At 45.4% G+C, this 18,887-nt stretch overlaps 1 protein-coding gene across 1 annotated transcript in view; it reads left to right on the top strand.

The window, feature by feature from the left end:
- ALG13 (ALG13 UDP-N-acetylglucosaminyltransferase subunit) overlaps nucleotides 1–18,887 on the top strand; it is a 229,198-nt gene that overhangs the window by 69,181 nt on the left and 141,130 nt on the right. The window contains exons 7-8 of the mRNA XM_069754494.1: nucleotides 962–1,134; nucleotides 5,813–5,896. Coding sequence (XP_069610595.1) covers nucleotides 962–1,134; nucleotides 5,813–5,896 — 257 coding nt within the window. The remainder of the gene's footprint in view (nucleotides 1–961; nucleotides 1,135–5,812; nucleotides 5,897–18,887) is intronic.

Here is an 18,887-nt window from a genome sequence, read left to right as displayed (position 1 = left end):
GCCACACGTCGCAACCGTCGTGCGACGGTTGCGTCAGGTTGTGGCGGACCGTCGGCACAAAAAAAAGTTGCTCGTAACGTTTTTTGGTGGTTGTGTCCGACATTTCCGACCGTGCATGCGTGGCCGGAACTCCGCCCCCTCCTCCCCGCAACTCACAATGGGGCAGCGGATGCGTTGTAATAATGCATCCGCTGCCCCCGTTGTGCTGCGTTGACACAGGATGTGTCGGCCCGTCGCGGTGCGTCAGGCCGACGCAAGTGTGAAAGTAGCCTAAACTGTTTGTTACACACAGCCGATTTTAGGCCCCTTTCACATTGCGTTCTCGCCCATGTTCATTGGTCCCATCGGGGATTGGGGTGTATGCGCCATCGTTGTTGGGCGCATACGCCTACTGTAGACGGACAAGACGCAGTATGCCACGTCTGAGCGTATACAGCCCATACACACATGGACTCTGTGGGCACCAATGTCGTCAATGCCACATACACCTGAATCCCGGGTTGCACGGGGCCGCACATGGACGACAAACACTGACGTCTGAACAAAGCCTGAGGCAATTTTTTTGTTGGCCTGTTTCCACAGTTCGGTCCAGAAATGTATTTAATTTTCAAACGTTTGGAAAATGATACATTTTCCTACTTATCTGTTATCCTGGTTTTATAATTTTCAGTCACAGAAGTTCCAGGATATTGTCAGTGAACCCTTCACCGCTTGTTGCATGCACCAGCTTAGGCTGGACCTCCCCCTGCTGTAGGTGGCCATGCTTATAGCGTGGGGGGCTGAAAGGGTTACTTTTCTCCCCCACCGGTGCTGCCGGGCTGCTCTTTATTAGGAAGTATAACATGCCCGGTTCCGGTTTGACTGCTGCACTGACACATTGTACCGTGCGGTGAGTCCTGCGCTGAGGAGCCGGCGCACTGGCTCCGCATCCCGAGGGTATAAAAAGGTCTGCGCCCTGCAGTCACCGAGAGAAGCGGGGCCACGGCTGCAGCCATGCACAAGGGCTGGAAGAAGTACTTCGGCCAGAAGTCCCTCAATGAGGTGACCATGGACGAGTATCTGGGGAGCCTTGGACTGTACAGAAAACTGACAGCCAAGGACGCGTCCTGCCTCTTCAGAGCGGTGTCCGAGCAGGTAATGAATGGGAGGAAGCCCGGCCGGCCGGCGTGTGTGGGGCCCTGTGAGGTGACGGTACCAGCACCTTCCCCACAGCACCTTCCTACCAGCACCTTCCCCACCAGCACCTTCCTACCAGCACCTTCCCCACCAGCACCTTCCCCACCAGCACCTTCCCTACCAGCACCTTCCTACCAGCACCTTCCTACCAGCACCTTCCCCACCAGCACCTTCTGGGACCTTTGCATTGTACAGGAGCCACTTCTAGAACTTTTGCATTATATAAGCGCCTTCTGCAAACGTGCATGCACTGCTCACACATTACACTGATTGCTGGAAGATTACAGACTTTGCCAAGTCTGAGCACAAGCTGTAAGGCTACGTTCACATTTGCATTGTTGTGTGCTGCGATGCAACGCACAACGCACACAAAAACGCAGCAAAACGCTGCGTTTTGTGATGCATGCGTTCATTTCCTCTGCGCCCTGACGCTTGTGCCCAAAAAACGCATGCGTCACAAAACGCATGTCCCTGTGCCCCCATGTTAAATATAGGGGCGCATGCGTCGCCGCAGTTGCGCTTGACTCACCGCAAATGTGAACGTAGCCTTACTTGGTCAAGTGACTTTTCCTTTTTTTTTTTTATTTAAATTAATAAGCTTGGCCGCATTGTCATAATAATGGGTCTTAGGTAGAGACCATTTTTAGCAGTTATGTTAGGTCGTTTTTTTTTGTCCCTACAGACAGGACATGTCTTTGCATGAGTTGCATTGTCATTCCAGGCAGTGTCGGACTGGGGTGACAAGGGCCTAATAATAATAATAATATTATTATTATTATTATTATTAATATAGTGCCAACATATTCCGCAGCGCTTTACAAATTATAGAGGGGAACATTGACTTTGGGGGCCCACTTTTCAGCTGCATACAAATATTACACTACCCTCATTCACAAATTTACCTATATGTCTATCTACTATATAATTGTCTAAGGGTCACTTCCGTCTTTCTGTCTGTCCTTCTGTCACGGATATTCATTGGTCGCGGCCTCTGTCTGTCATGGAATCCAAGTCGCTGATTGGTCGTGTCAAAACGCCCACGGCCATTGCCACAACCAAACAGCGACGGGCGCAGTCCGGCGGCAACATGGCCGCTCCTTCCTCCCCGCAGTCAGTGCCCGCTCCATACTCCCCGCCAGTCAGCGCTCACACAGGGTTAATGGCAGCGCTAATGGACCGCGTTATGTCGCGGTGTAACGCACTCCATTAACGCTGCTACTAACTCTGTGTGACCAACTTTTTTTTACTGTTCAGGCTGCCTATGCAGCCTCAATAGTAAAAAGATCTAATGTTAAAAATAATAAAACAAATAAAAAATCATCATATACTCACATTCCAGCGCCTTTCCCGCTCCTCGCGACGCTCCGGTAACCGCTCCATGCAAGCGGCAGGTTCAGGTGGCAAGGATGGTATGCGACAAGGTCCTGCCATGATGTCACGGTTATATGACCGCGACGTCATCACAGGTCCTGCGCCCATACCAACCCTGGGACCGGAAGCTGCCGCATGCACCGCACACTGGGCCAGGACTACAATGGAGGGTGAGTATATGTTTATTTTTTATTTTAAGTCTGTATACTACATGGCTCTGTGCTGTATACTACGTGGCTGGGCAATATACTACGTGGACATGCATATTCTAGAATATCCGATGCGTTCGAATCGGGCCACCATCTAGTCTACTATATAATTGTCTAAGGGTCACTTCTGTCTGTCTGTCACGGATATTCATTGGTCGCGGCCTCTGTCTGTCATGGAATCGAAGTCGCTGATTGGTCGTGGCAAAACGCCCACGACCATTGCCACAACCAATCAGCGACGGCCAGAGTCTGGCAGCGAAATGGTCGCTGCTTTACTGCCCTGCAGTCAGCGCTGAGCACTCACACAGGGTTAATGCCAGAGTTAACGGACCGCGGTGTAATGCACTCCGTTAACGCTGCTATTAATTCTGTGTGACCAATTTTTTACTATTGATGCTGCGTATGCAGCATCAATAGTAAAACGATCTAATGTTAAAAATAATAAAGTTATTCTCACCCTCTGACGTGGCGCGCTGTACTCGGCGGTGCAAGCGGCAGGTTCCAGTGCCAAGGATGCTATGCAAGAAGGACCTGCCATGACGTCACGGACATGTGACCGCGATGTCATCACAGGTCCTGCGCTCATACCAACCCTGGGATCGGAAGTTACCGCGTGCATGGCACACAGGCGCCAGGACTTCAACGGGCCCTCGGAAGGTGAGTATATGTTTATTTTTTATTTTAAGTCTTTTTTAACCACGCAAATAGTGCCCATATTGCTATATACTACGTGGGCTGTTACATACTGTGTGGGCTCTGTTATATACTACATCTCTGTGCTATAGACTATGTAGCTGGGTAATGTCCAATATACTACGTGCTCTGTGCTATATACTACGTAGCTGTGCAATATACTATGCGGCTGTGTCGGTTCTGTTATATACTACGTTGACTGTGCAATATACTATGTGGCAGTGCAATATACTACGATATACGACGTGGCTGTTATATACTACGTGGCCCTGTATATACTACGTGGCTGACCAATAAACTACGTGCCTGTGCAATACACTACGTGGCTATGTTATATACTACGTAGCTCTGCTATATACTACGTACGCTGTGTTACATACTACGTAGCTCTGTTATATACTACGTCGGTTGTGTTATATACTACGTCACTGTGCAATATAGTACGTAGCCTGTGCTATATACTACCTACATATTCTAGAATACCCGATACGTTAGAATCGGGCCACCATCTAGTATAATAATAAATGAGTAGTTTGGTTAATAAATGATGAGATGCTGCTTTTTTTTCTGTACAGAGTGAATCAAGTGAATTATGCCAAGTACTGCCCATACAGTGTGGTTGGGGGCCCAGATCTACACAGGGGCCTGCCGGGGATTCCCCTGTTACCTGTGGGCCAGTCCGAGCCTGATTACAGGGTGCATAGATGAGTTATTGTGAATTGATTTGCTTGACCCCGACCATTGGCCGTGTTAGTACTCTGTGACCGCTGTGCAGGAGACCTGAAAAGCGCCTTTTAGCATCCATGGCTCCTGTTTTAATTAGCTGGCTTGGCACAATGTCAGTATACATCTCACAGAAACAATGACCTGATGCCGAGCAAGCTAATCAAAAGGAGAGTCTGGATGCCGCCTAGTAAAAGGTGGTACCGAAGGCTTCTGTGCATCGACCATGAGTTATTGACATGTCTGATCTACTGGGTCATGTGACTCGATTTGCTCAAACATGTTTTTTTTTTCTTTTTTTTGTGAGATGGGCGTGAGGTGTCAGGGCATTTTAATTTAGTCAAATATTTTGTATCTCCTTTTAACAAAAGTAAGGCTGTGGAGGTGGAGTCGGTATAAAATGGGCCTATTCCAACTCCCAAAGTACCATATATAGTATATTGGGTACAGTAGTTCAGTTCAGGATGTGCTATAAATGTTTTCATATTTTGGGAAAGTTATAAAATGTCCTATAAATGTCTGTTCTGTTCCTGATCTAAGGATCTCGGCTTTTAGTCTCGATGAATCTGTGCTGCACTTTATGTACATGCTCAGTAGTGACCAGGAGGAGTCGGAGGTTTGGCTTATCGACTCCACAGTCCTGATTGTGTGTGTGTGTGTGTGTGTGTGTACATACACACTCACACGGTCAGTGCTGTGGAGTCGCTATTAGTGATGAGCGAGTGTACTCGTTGCTCTGGTGATCTCCGAGTATTTGTTAGTGTTCGGAGATTAAGTTTTCATCACCGCAGCTGAATGATTTACAGCTACTAGCCTGTTTGATTACATGTGAGGATTCCCTAGCAACCAGGCAACCCCCACATGTACTCAGCCTGGCTAATAGCTGTAAATAATGCAGCTGAGGCGATGAAAACTTAATCTCCGAACACTAACAAATACTCGGACATCACCCGAGCGTGCGCTGGAAAACCCGAGCAATGAGTACACTCGCTCATCACTAGTCGCTTTGTCATGCTTCTGACTCTGACCCCTCAATTTCCCTGACTCTGACTCCACAGCACTGGTCACTATTGAGAATATGTGTAATGTTGTGCAACTTGTGAAAGTTGTTTCCTTGATAAAGCAGCACTTTGTGTGCACCAAAAACTGTGCACAGGTACAGAAGTGATAAGAACCAGGCATTTCATACTTTTTGACAATTCCTAAATGCCTTTATGTTATATTTAAAGAGTTAATCCCGCTCCGATCACTTCTGTATCAGTAGGTTAGCTGGGATGGAATGGTGACGTCACAGACAGATATCTGCGCGTAAGACCAGCAGGTATCATGATGGACACACACACACACACACACACACACACACACACACACACACACACACACACACACACACACACACACACACACACACACACACACACACACACACACACACACACACACACACACGCCAGCAGATATCTATAGATCTGACATCACTGACCCAGATCACCTGCCGATAAAGAAGTAGAAGAGCCGGATTACCTCTTTAAACGTCTCCCAATTAGTTCTACACTAGGTCTAGGTTGTTTTTGTAACCTGCATGTGCTGTAATTGCATCTTTCTACTTTATGCTAATCTGTCATTGGTGTATTTTTCAGCTTTTCTTCTGCCAGATTCACCACAATGAAATACGGAAGATATGCGTGACGTACATGAGGAAGAATGAAAGGCTCTTTGACTCTGTAAGTTCTGTTTTAACCCCTCTCACCAGCCAGTCACAGCAAAGTTAGCAATAAAGTTGTTGAGAAAAAAAAAAAGCATGTAACGTAGCACCAATCACAGGTGTCACAGTAAGTGGGGTGATCACCACGTCACCTCACCTGATTAACCCCATGGCGCCGATTGGCTAGAAGCTATTGTTCAGCCAATCGGCGCCAAAGGGGTTAATCTAAAATGGCGATCACCACCCTGCACGCCATCTTTACCTCAGATTTGGTGTGCAGAGTGATTGTTCAAGCCCCTCTGTGTACCTGAGAGAGATAATCCATTGGTAGCCAGTACGATCTCCTGCTTCCAAGTGCTGCTTCATTGTGATCCTCCTGCGATCTGCCTGCTGTGTGCTGCGATCTGTCTGCTGTGACTCCTGTGATCACAGCAGCACCTCCCCCTCCCCTCCTCCAATTGAATTTTTAGCGCACTTTTTTGCGCTTTTTTTTTTCCTTTGCGCGGCGTCCCACGCAGAGCACTTGTGCTCTTCCTGTGTCCGCAGCTCTTTGATCAGTATCGCTGCTAAGAGACAGTGCCACCTTAATTTTTCTTCTTTTAGCTAGTTAGTGTAGCTGACTTCGCAGTCTAAACGTTTTTTTTTTTTTTTGTTCCTAGAGAAGAAAAACAATACAGTGTAGTTTAAGATGTAACAAAGTAGCGTAGCCAGCATCAGTGTTTGGTGACTCCCCCCCCCCCCCCCCCCCAACCTCTCCAATTGAATTTTTAGTGCCTTTTTTTGTGCGCGCGGCATCCTTCGCAGAGCATTTGTGCTTTTCCTATGTCTGCAGCACTTTGATCAGTATTGCTGCTGATCAGAGACCGCGCGACGGGAATTTTTCTTTTTTTAGCTAGTTAGCGTAGCGGACTTCGCAGTCTCAGCAACGTCCGTTTACTTTTTTCCTAAAAAAAAAAAAAAATAATCAAAGTTAGTACATTGTAGTTTTAAACGTAGCAAATTAGCGTAGCCGGCGTCAGTGTTTGGTGAAATTCCTCCCCATCCCTGTTCCAGTACCCCCCTACCCATTTGAGTTTTTAGCGCACTTTTTTGTGCTTTTTTTTTTTTGTGTGCGCGGCATCATGCGCTGAGCATTTGTGATCTTCCTGTGTCTGCAGCACTCTGATCAGTATCACTGCTGAATAGAGACTGTGCCACTGTAATTTTTCTTTCTTTTAGCTAGTGTAGCGGATATCACAGTATAAGCGATGTCTGTTTACTATTTTTTTTCGATTAAAAAAAAAAAAAGTTAGTACAGTGTAGTTTTAGCCGTAGCAAGGGAGCGTAGCTGTCACATCGTTAGTGACGACTGATCTTCTGTTAGAGAAAAAAAATTGCACAGCGTAGTTTTAGTGCTAGCGTGTTAGTATAGCCGGCGTCACAGCGTTAGTGATGACCAATCTTATTTTACAAAAAAAGGAGGGGTAGGAGGTAGCTTTTTTTTTTTCTTGCATAAAAAGTGCATTAGGGGAGCGTACGTCATTGTTGGTGACGTCTGGTTTTTCTTTTGTAAAAAAAAGAATGTATGATGGGTAAATTTACAGAAGGGCATCAGTGTAGTGAACGTTTATTTATATATACAAACTTTTTTTTTTTTTTTTTACATCTGATTTTTCTTTCCATTTTTTTCTCACTGTTTTGTTGTAATAAAGAGTACCCTATACACAAGCCCCACACATTACACGTGTAAAAGCACCACTTACATACACATCTCCGAGGTTTGGAAAAATAAAAAAAAATTGGCCCATTCGACAAGAAGGCACTATTCACAAGAGGAGGCTTACGCCTTCCTTGCGTCCGACACGGATTCAGCCTGTGAGAAGATCCCACATTCCTCTATTCCTCATTCTCCTCCTCCTCCTCCTCCTCTAGTGAGGAAGGGCCCCCAATAAGGCGCCCTAGGACCCAGGCGACTCCTGCAGCAATCGGTCCCATTGCACCTCCTGAAAATTATCAGCCCGTCATTCCGGATTTCAGCAGCAGCTCAGGAATCCAGTTTGACACCACTGGCCTCACTGAAATTTACTTTTTCATATTCTTTTTCAGTGATGAAATAATAAATCTTATGGTGGCCCAGACAAACCTGTATCCCCAACAATTTTTCACCCAAAATCCCACGACCTCATACTTCAGAAGGATCCCCCATAAATGCAGCAGAGACGATGATATTTTGGGAAATTGTGCTGCGTATGGTCATACTAAAAAAAAAAAAAAAAAAAACAGCTCTGTCAATACTGGAGTACTGATATTCTCTACAGCAGGGGTGTCAAACTGCATTCCTCAAGGGCCTCAAACCATGCATGTTTTCAAGATTTCCTTAGCATTGCACGAGGTGCTGGAATCATTCTCTGCAGGTGATTAAATTATCACCTGTGCAATGCAAGGAAATCCTGAAAACATGGCCTGTTTGCAGCCCTCGAGGAATGCAGTTTGACATCCCTGCTCTACAGCACACGAGTATTCCGCATGGCCATGACAAGGACACAATTTCAAGGGATCCAGATTTTTGCATTACAGTGATAATGCACAGTGTCCTTCCCAAGACGATCCAAACTTTGATCGTCTATATAAAATTCGGCCAGTGGTTGAACACTTCAGCAGAAAATATTCTGAGGTGTACACACCCCAGAGAGACATCGCTATTGAGGAATCTCTCATTCACTTTGTGAAGGAGAAAATGGCTAATGAAATCAATTATTAAACCTTATATAAGTCAGTTCAGATATGGTGTAGCAAGATGGAGTCTTTCCTGATCAGCAGCACACTGGAAGGAATCTAGAATGCAGAAATGAAGACACTGGACTGGACTGAATACCATATATGGAAGTGAAGTTGGAAACAAAGTTGGAATGGACCAATTACAAAGTGACTAACGGTTCAGAAGTTGTGCGACCTCCCCCATTTCCTGTTTCTAGTATCTTCCTTTGTTCAGAAGAATAAAGTTCAGTTGTGTGTAAGCCTTTGCTGAGAGAGGAAGTGTGTATCTGTCTCTGTGTATCTGATACATTCTTAGCCTCTAAGGTAACGTTTACATTTGTGTTGTTGGGCGCAGTGTCGGCGACCCAACCAACAACGCATGTACACGACGCAGCGTTTTGCGACGCATGCGTTGTCATGAGATCGTACAGAGCAGGAATTTCGGCGCAGGGAAAACGCTACAGGTAGCGTCCTCTGCGCCCTGTCTGTGCGTCAATATGACGCATGCGTCGTAAAACGCAATACAACGCATACCGGTGCATGTCCATGCGCCCCCCCATGTTAAAGATAGGGGTGCATGACGCATGCGTCGGTATGCATCGACGACGCTGCGCCCAACAACGCAAATGTGAACGTAGCCTAAGCTAGCACTCAGCTTATATTTGGTCAGGTACAAGCAATCATATAGATCTCACTTTAAGAGATCACCCTCGCAACTTCAAAGGGAGGCTAAAAAGCTGTACAAACTGCGGGATTACCTCAGGGTACACCCACAGATATAGGGTTTACGAGGGGAAGGACATCCAAATTAACCCCCCTGAATGCCCCCCCCCCCCCCCCATCCTGGGGGTGAGTGTGGGAATTGCTGCGCACCCACTTCTGGATAAGAGTTATCACCTCTACATTGATAACTTTTACTTTACACCAGCGTCCCACTCATCAAGGCCCTCTCTGCCAGAGGTACAGCTGCATGTGGTACCATGTGAAAAAATCAGTGAGGCCTCCCTAAGCCGTTAATTAGGCAAACGCTGAGAAAAGGGGAAAGCATAGCCCAATGCAGCGACAACATGCTGGTGGTCAAGTATAAGGACAAAAGGGATGTCCTTGTTTTGACCACCATACACCGTGACAACAGCACCCTTGTCACTGTTCGTGGGACCACAGCACAAGTCCAAAAGCCAGATTGTACCTTGGATTACATCGGGGGTGTGGAGCTTTCAGATCGGGTCCTCCAACCATACAGTGCCATGCAAAAAGCCAAAGTATGGTACAAAAAATTGGACGTGTACATTGTACAGATGGCACTATACAATGCTTTTGTGCTGTTCCGATCTGCAGGCAATACGGTGACCTTCCTTCAGTTTCAGGAGGAAGTCATCAATGTTTGGCACTCGGGGAGGTTAGGGCCCCAGTACTTCTGAATCTGATAGTGCCCGTATTGTCCCAGGTTAACATTTCCCAGGACAGGTTCCCCAAACAGCAAGGACAGGGCGATCACAAAAATGGTGCAGAGTATGCTCCAAGAGGGGAATCCGAAAGGACATAACTTACCATTGTGAAACCTGCCCTGAGAAACCTGGCCTTTGCATTAAGGATTGTTTCAAAGTGTAACACACGTCCACAAATTACTAAAATTAGTTTATACCTTGTTGACACAGTATACGTTTATAATCTGATGTACCCCGCACATTTTACACATAACCCCACATTATAAATTCATACACCAGTAAAACCAAAAGCATTATAATTAGGGTTGAGCGAAACGGGTCGGCAATTTTCAGAAGTCGCCGACTTTTGGCAAAGTCGGGTTTCATGAAACCCGACCCGACCCCTGTGTGGGGTCGGCCATGAAGTCGGCGATCTTCTGAATCTGGAATCGGAATTCCGATACTGATTCCCGATATGTTTAAGATATCGGGAATTGGTATCGGAATTCAGATTTAAGTGTAAAATAAAGAATTAAAAAAAAAATATCGCCATACTTACCCTCTGACGCGCCCTGGTACTAACCGGGAACCTTCCTTCCTTAGAATCAGCCTTCCAGGACCTTGCGGTGACGTCGCGGCTTGTGATTGGTCGCGCGGCCGCCCATGTGACCGCTCGCGCGACCAATCACAAGCCGCGACGTCACCGAAGGTCCTGGATGGGCTGATTCTTAGGAAGGAAGGCTGCCGGAAAGAAGTATATACACTCACCCTCGGACGCGCCCTGCTTCTTTCCGGCAGCCTTCCTTCCTAAGAATCAGCCCTTCCAGGACCTTCGGTGACGTCGCGGCTTGTGATTGGTCGCGCGAGCGGTCACATGGGCGGCCGCGCGACCAATCACAAGCCGCGACGTCACCGCAAGGTCCTGGAAGGCTGATTCTAAGGAAGGAAGGTTCCCGGTTAGTACCAGGGCGCGTCAGAAGGTAAGTATGGCGATATTTTTTATTTTTATTCTTTATTTTACACTTATATATGGATTCCAAGGCCTGAAGGAGAGTTTCCGCTCCTTCAGACCCTGGGAACCATTGGAAACCCAATGCACTGCATTGGGTTTCGAGTTTCGGCCGACCCCGACCCCGACTTTTTTATAGGATCGGCCGATTTCACTCGACCCGACTTTTGAAAAAGTCGGGTTTCGTGAAACCCGACCCGATCCTATAAAAGTAAAGGTCGCTCAACCCTAATTATAATTATTACTATAAAACTATGCCTCTAGATAAATTCCTTCAGAGATGTAGTTTCCAAGGTGGGGTCACTTGTGGGAGATTTCCACTGTTTAGGCACATCAGGGGCTCTGCAAATGCAACATGACGCCCGTAGACCAGAGGTCCCCAACTCCAGTCCTCAAGGCCCACCAACAGGTCATGTTTTCAGGATTTCCTTTGCATTGCACAGGTGATGCAATTATTACCTGGGCAAGACTAAGGAAATCCTGAAAACATGACATGTTGGTGGGCCTTGAGGACTGGAGTTGGGGACCTCTGCCGTAGACCATTCCATCAAAGTCTGCAATCTAAAACGTCACTCCTTCAATTCTGAGCCCTGCCGTGTGCCCAAACAGTGGCTTTCCCCGACATATGGGGTATCTGCGTATTCAGGAGTAAATGTTCAACAACTTTAGTGGTTTATTTTCTCCTGTTACATTTGTGAAAATAAAAAAAAAAATTGGGGCTGAAAGGTCATTTTTGTTAAAAAAAAAAAAAAAAAAAAAAAAAAGAAAAAAAATTCAAATTTTTTTATTTTTTTATTTTCACGGCTCTAAGTTATAAACTTCTGTGAAGCACCTGGGGGTTCAAAGTGCTCACCACATAGCTACCTAAGTTTGTTAAAGGGTCTAGTTTCCAAAATGGGGACACTTGTGGGGGGGTTTCCAATGTTTAGGCACATCAGGAGCTCTTCAAATGCAACATGGCGTCCGCCCAAACAGTGGTTTTCGCCCATATTCGGGGTATCTGCGTACCCAGGAGAAATTGCTCAACAACTTTAGTGGATCATTTTCTCGTTTTTACCCTTGTTAAAATAAACAAATTGTTGCCGAAAGATCATTTTTGTGGCTAACAAGTTAAATGTTCATTTTTTCCTTCCACGTTGCTTCAGCTCCTGTGAAGCACCTGAAGGGTTAATAAACTTTTTGAATGAAGTTTTGAGTACCTTGAGGTGTGCAGTTTTTGGAATGGTGTCACTTTGGGGTATTTTCTGTCATATAGACCCATTAACCCCTTCCCGACCTTTGACGCACCGTATGTGTCATGAAAACCTGTGCCAATCCGACCTGTGACGCAGCATATGCGTCATGGTCGGATCGCGCTCCTGCAGGCCGGGTGAAAGGGATAACTGTAATTTCACCTGACCTGCAGGGACAGGGGGAGTGGTACTTGAGCCCAGGGCGGGTGGCTTCGCCCCCCTGTGGCTACAATCGCTCTGATTGGCTGTTGAAAGTGACGTTTCACTTTCAATCAGAGCAATGAAAATTGGTGAAATATTACAATCCAGCCATGGCCGATGCTGCAATAGCATCAGCCATGGCTGGAGATCGCGATCTGCCCACCGCTACCGATCTCCTCCCCTCCGTCCTGTCATCTAGTGTCGTCCGCTCCCCCTGCAGTCCGATCTCCCCCCCCCCCCCCACCCACACTGTCCGATTTCTCCCCCTTCCCTCATACTTAAGGTACCGTCAGATTTAGCGACGCTGCAGCGATATAGACAACGATGCCGATCGCTGCAGCGTCGCTGTGTAGGTCGTTGTGTGGTCTCTGGAGAGCTGTCACACAGACAGCTCTCCAGCGACCAACGATGCCGAAGTCCCCGGGTAACCAGGGTAAACATCGGGTTACTAAGCGCAGGGCCGCGCTTAGTAACCCGATGTTTACCCTGGTTACCAGTGAACACATTGCTGGATCGGCGTCACACACGCCGATTCAGCGATGACAGCGGTTGATCAGCGACCAAATAAAGGTCCTGATCATTCCCCAACGACCAACGATCTCCCAGGAGGGGCCTGATCGTTGGTCGCTGTCACGCATAACGATTTCGTTAACTATATCGTTGCTACGTCACAAAAAGCAACGATATAGTTAACGAAATCGTTGTGTGAAGGTACCTTTACCGTCCTCCTGTGTCCCTCCCGGTGTCCGTCCGTCTGTTCCATGGGCGCCGCCTTCTTCCGGCCGGCAGAATCGTTACAGGTACATTTTGATCGCTGTGATAGGTTTTATCACAGCGATCAAAATAATAAATAACCCCCCCCCCCCTTTTATCACCCCCATAGGTAGGAACAATAATAAAATAAAGAAAAAAAAATTATATATAATTTTTTTTTTTTTTTTTTGCGTCACTAGGGTTAGGGTTACGGCTAGAATTGGGGTTAGAATTGGGCTATGTGCACACGGTGCGGATTTGGCTGCAATGGAAAACCAATTCCGCTGTGCCCATGGTGCGGAAAATACTGCGCGGATGCGCTGTGTTGTATTTTCCGCAGCATGTCAATTCTTTGTGCAGATTCCGCAGCGTTTTACACCTGTTCCTCAATAGGAATCCGCAGGTGAAATCCACACAAAAAACACTGGAAATCCGCGGTAGATCCGCAGGTAAAACGCAGTGCCTTTTACCTGCGGATTTTTCAAAAATGGTGCGGAAAAATCTCACACGAATCCGCAACGTGGGCACATAGCCTTAGGGTTAGGGTTGGAATTAGGGCTAGCGAAATAGGGTTAAGATTAGGCTGTGGTTAGGGTTATGGTTAGGGGTGTGTTGGGGTTAGCGTTGGGATTAGGGTTAGGGTTGGGATTAGGGTTAGAGGTGTGTTGGGGTTAGGGTTGTGGTTCGGGGTGTGTTGGGGTTAGGCTTGTGATTAGGGTGATGGCTAGAGTTGGGATTAGGGTTAGGGGTGTGTTGGGGTTAGTGTTGGAGTTACAATTGAAGGGTTTCCACTGTTTAGGCACATCAGAGGTCTCCAAACGCAACATGGCGCCACCATTGATTCTAGCCAATCTTGCATTCAAAAAGTCAAATGGTGCTCCCTCCCTTCCGAGCCCCGACGTGCGCCCAAACAGTGGTTTACCCCCACATATGGGGTATCAGTGTACTCGGGACAAACTGGGCAACAACAATTGGGGTCCAATTTCTTCTGTTACCCTTGTGAAAATAAAAAATTGCTTACTAAAACATCATTTTTGAGGAAAGAAAAATGATTTTTTATTTTCACGGCTCTGCATTGTAAACTTCTGTGAAGCACTTGGGGGTTCAAAGTACTCACCACATATCTAGGTAAGTTCCTCGGGGAGGTCTAATTTCCAAAATCTCGTCAATTGGGGGGGTTCTACTGTTTAGGCACATCAGTGGCTCTGCAAACGCAACGTGACGCCCGCAGACCATTCGATCAAAGTCTGCATTTCAAAAGTCACTACTTCCCTTCCGAGCCCCGACGTGTGCCCAAACAGTGGTTCCCCCCCACATATGGGGTATCGGTATACTCAGGACAATCTGGACAACAACTTTTCGGGTCCAATTTCTCCTGTTACTCTTGTGAAAATAAAAAATTGTGGGCTAAAAAATAATTTTTGAGGAAAGAAAATTGATTTTTTATTTTCATGGCTCTGCGTTATAAACTTCTGTGAAGCACTTGGGGCTTTAAAGTGGTCACTGCACATCTAGATTAGTTCCATGGGAGGTCTAGTTTCCAAAATGGGGTCACATATGGGGGTGCTCCAATGTTTAGGCACATAGAGGCTCTCCAAACGCGACATGGTGTCCGCTAATGATTGGAGCTAATTTTTCATTCAAAAGTCAAATGGCGCTCCTTCCCTTCCGAGCCTTGCCGTGTGCACAAACAGTGGTTTGTGACCACATATGAGGTATCAGTGTACTCAGGAGAAATTGCCCAACACATTTTAGGATCCATTTTATCCTGTTGCCCATGTGGAAATGAACAAATTGAGGCTAAAACAAATTTTTTGTGAAAAAAAAAAAAAAAGTACTTTTTCATTTTTACGGATCAGTTTGTGAAGCACCTGGGGGTAAATGCTCACTATGCATCTAGATAAGCTCCTTGGGGGGTTATAGTTTCCAAAATGGGGTCACTTGTGGGGGAGCTCCAATGTTTAGGCACACAGGCGCTCTCCAAATGCGACATGGTGTCCGCTAAAGATGGGAGCCAATTTTTCATTGAAAAAGTCAAATGGCGTTCCTTCCCTTCCAAGCCCTGTCGTGCACCCAAACAGTGGTTCCCCCCCCACATATGGGGTATCGGCGTACTCATGACAAATTGTACAATAACTTCTGGTGTCGAGTTTCTCTTTTTACCCTTGGGAAAATAAAAAAAAATTGTTGCTAAAACATTATTTTTGGAACTAAAAAGTTAAATGTTCATTTTTTTTCTTCCATGTTGCTTCTGCTGCTGTGAAGCACCTGAAGGGTTAATAAACTTTGTGAATGTGGTTTTGAGTACCTTGAGGGGTGCAGTTTTTAGAATGGTGTCACTTTTGGGTATTTTCAGCCATATAGACCCCTCAAACTGACTTCAAATGTGAGGTGGTCCCTAAAAAAAAATGGTGTTGTAAAAATGAGAAATCGCTGGTCAAATTTTAACCCTTATAACTTCCTAGGAAAAAAAAAATGTGGTTATAAAATTGTGCTGATGTAAAGTAGACATGTGGGTAATGTTATTTATTAACTATTTTGTGTCGCATAACTCTCTCGTTTAACAGAATAAAAATTCAAAATTTGAAAATTGCGAAATTTTCTAAATTTTAGCCAAATTTCCATTTTTTTCACAAAGCGCAAAAATTGACCTAAATTTACCACTAACATGAAGCCCAATATGTCACGAAAAAACTATCTCCGAACCGCTAGGATTCGTTGAAGCGTTCCTGAGTTATTACCTCATAAAGGAACACTGGTCAGAATTGCAAAAAACGGCAAGGTCATTAAGGTCAAAATAGGCTGGGTCATGAAGGGGTTAAAGTGACTTCAAGTGTGAGGTGGTCCCTTAAAAAAAAAAAAAGTAATAATGGTTTTGGAAATTTCATTGAAAAAGGAAAAATGAAATATTGATGGTCAACTTTTAACCCTTATAACTTCCTGACTAAAAAATAGATTGGGACCAAAATTGTGCTGATGTATAGTAGACGTTGGACATATTATTTATGAACTAATTTTTGTGACATATCTCTCTGATTTAAGGGCATAAAAATTCAAAGTTCAAAAATTGCAACATTTTTGCGAAATGTCAGTTTTTTTCACTAATAAATGCAAGTCATATTGAATAAATTTTTACCAGTATCATAAAGTACAATATGTCATGAGAAAACAGTCTCAGAATCACCGGGATCTGTTAAAGCGCTCCAGAGTTACGGCCTCATAAAGTGACAGTGGTCAGAAGTGAAAAAAAAAAAATGGCCTGTCAGGAAGTTGAAAACAGGCTTAGGGGTGACGAGGTTAAGAATCTGCAATTAAAGGTAACTCATCTTATCAAGAACTGGAGAATTTTTTTTTCTTAAATGACAATACAAAATATTGCATGTAATAAAGAAAAACTTTGCTTATACATGAGTATATACGGTATATTTGAATTGAAGACATAGTACATGACCTACAAACTAAACTTACCTTCTATGTAATATAATAAAACATCCTGATGTGTTTGAATTCATGCCATATCTGCACTAGTGTACCATGTGTTGTCTTATCATGTACTACCTTGCAGCCCTTAATTTTTTTTTTTTTTTTTTAACGTCATTACAATGTAAAAGATTTTTGTATTGCTATTTTAAAAAAAAAAGTTCTCTAGTTCTTGATAGGATGAGTTGGTAATTAGATAGGAGACACCTTATGCTTTTGGCCCAATTATCAGATATTTATGCAATTAAAGGTAGTCTGTCACATCAAGATACACTGTTGCCTTCAGATATAGCAATAATCTGAAAATAAGTAGTGGTTAAAACCTGTGTATCTGGCTTACTGGAGCAGCTTGCTTCCAGTCATGAGAGCTGTGCAGGAAGAGGTTACAATCACTGCTCCTCCTCCTCATCCGATGCTTGGTATTATTGGTGATGTAAGGATTGCATGCAGCTGTTTAGCCATGACATGAAGCTCGTAGTGCAAAGTTCTTGGTGTTGCTGAGAGCATCAGTGACTTTTATGCACTAAGAGTCTCCGTTAAGGCATCCCTGGCGTGTAACTTTACATGGTCTGCCACTTTTTGGTTGAGTTTCTGTGGTTCATAAATTCTATTACCTGACTTGTTGCAAAGGTAGCATCCTATCTAGGTCCGTATTTGCCACTAGGAATCGGAGGTCCGGTGCCTAGGGCGGCACAAACAAAGGGAGGGAAATTTTGTATTTTTTTTACCCCCCCCCTCCTCTATTAAACAATGTGTTTAATCTGTTGTCTTCATGGAGGAGGGAGGAGCGCACAACTTCATTCATTAGTATGTGCGTCACCTTCTCTGAGGTGTTGCGGCGTCCAAACGCTGATGATTTACCTGCAGCATGATTCATCTCACCACGTTGGAGATGTCACAGCAGGGCGCTGCAGAGGAGTACACATACTTGAGCCCGGGGAGAACAGACATGACCAGGTAAGCGCTCATATAGCTGAAGATTTGGTAGGGGCTATTACTGTAGACTGGAGGTTTATGGGGGCTACTACTGTAAACTGGGGCTAGTGTATGGACTCGGTATGATAGGGGAACACTATGGAGAGGGGCAACGTAGGGGACTTATTATGATAAGTGGGGCAGTGTGAAGGGTCACAGTATGGAGAGGAGGCAACACGGGGATCTAATTGTGGAGACATGGCAGCATAGTGGGCTGGATATGGAGTGGTGAGTGACAGCATGAGTGGGCAGCATGATGTGGAGATCATAGTTCATAATTGAGGAGGGTGTTGTAGGTGGGTGTAATTTATAAGGGAGGATGGTGTGGCATTTTAGTTTATAAGTGATCAGTGTCATGGTCATAGTACACAGGGGTGGACAGTGTGGTTGTTTTGGTATATAAGGGGGATGGTGTGCTGGGAATATTTTATACGAAAGGATAGTGTGGAGGTCATGTACCGTAAGAGGGACAGTGTGTGACAAGTGTTTTGTGGTTTGTTTGGTTTTTTTTTTTTGTTTTTGTTTTTTGCAGGGAGCACCGTGAGGAGCAATTTTTTTTCTTCAGGGGCACAGGAAAGGGCTTATTTAAGGCACAGCATAGGTGGTAAATTTGTATGCAGGAACATTATAATGACACTGTTATTTTTAAGGACGCCATGTTCGGATATGTGGCAGAAGACCGTAGAAGATGGAGGTCTGCAGAGACTAACTGTGGATGTGAAGTCATTATGAAGTCAGGTACATGAGAAGACTGCGATCGGTGAGTATCACACAGACATTACACTACGCTAACATTTACACAGGTTTAGGGGAAAAATTATCGGAACGCTTCTTTAATATTTACAGAAAAATCTACTTTTCCAGGACGTCCCTCCTGACAGCACCATGGAGGACGTCCTCCTCCTCCTTGCAGGGACAGGAAGCACACGAGAGGTTAAAAGGTCCTGTCCTTCCCTCAGGACCTGATGTTCGGGGGGGGGGGGGGGGGGGGGAGGGGGAAGGGAGAAGGGAATTATGTCACAGAGGCAGACTGTATTCCCTATAAGTGAACATACCCGGGCCATGGTACTAGAGGAGTGGAAGGATGCTGAGCGCCGGCTGGTGCTGTCTGGCGACTTTAAGGGTCGCTTACCATTCGACCCTGAGGAAGTCAAATTATGGGAAGAGATTCCTAAGATAGATGTCCCCGTAGCAAAG

Source organism: Ranitomeya imitator, chromosome 2 (assembly GCF_032444005.1).
Source record: "Ranitomeya imitator isolate aRanImi1 chromosome 2, aRanImi1.pri, whole genome shotgun sequence".
NCBI classification, from domain to species: Eukaryota; Metazoa; Chordata; class Amphibia; order Anura; family Dendrobatidae; genus Ranitomeya; species Ranitomeya imitator.
Note: the sequence above shows the minus strand (reverse complement) of the source record. Positions and strands in the feature narration are given on the sequence as shown.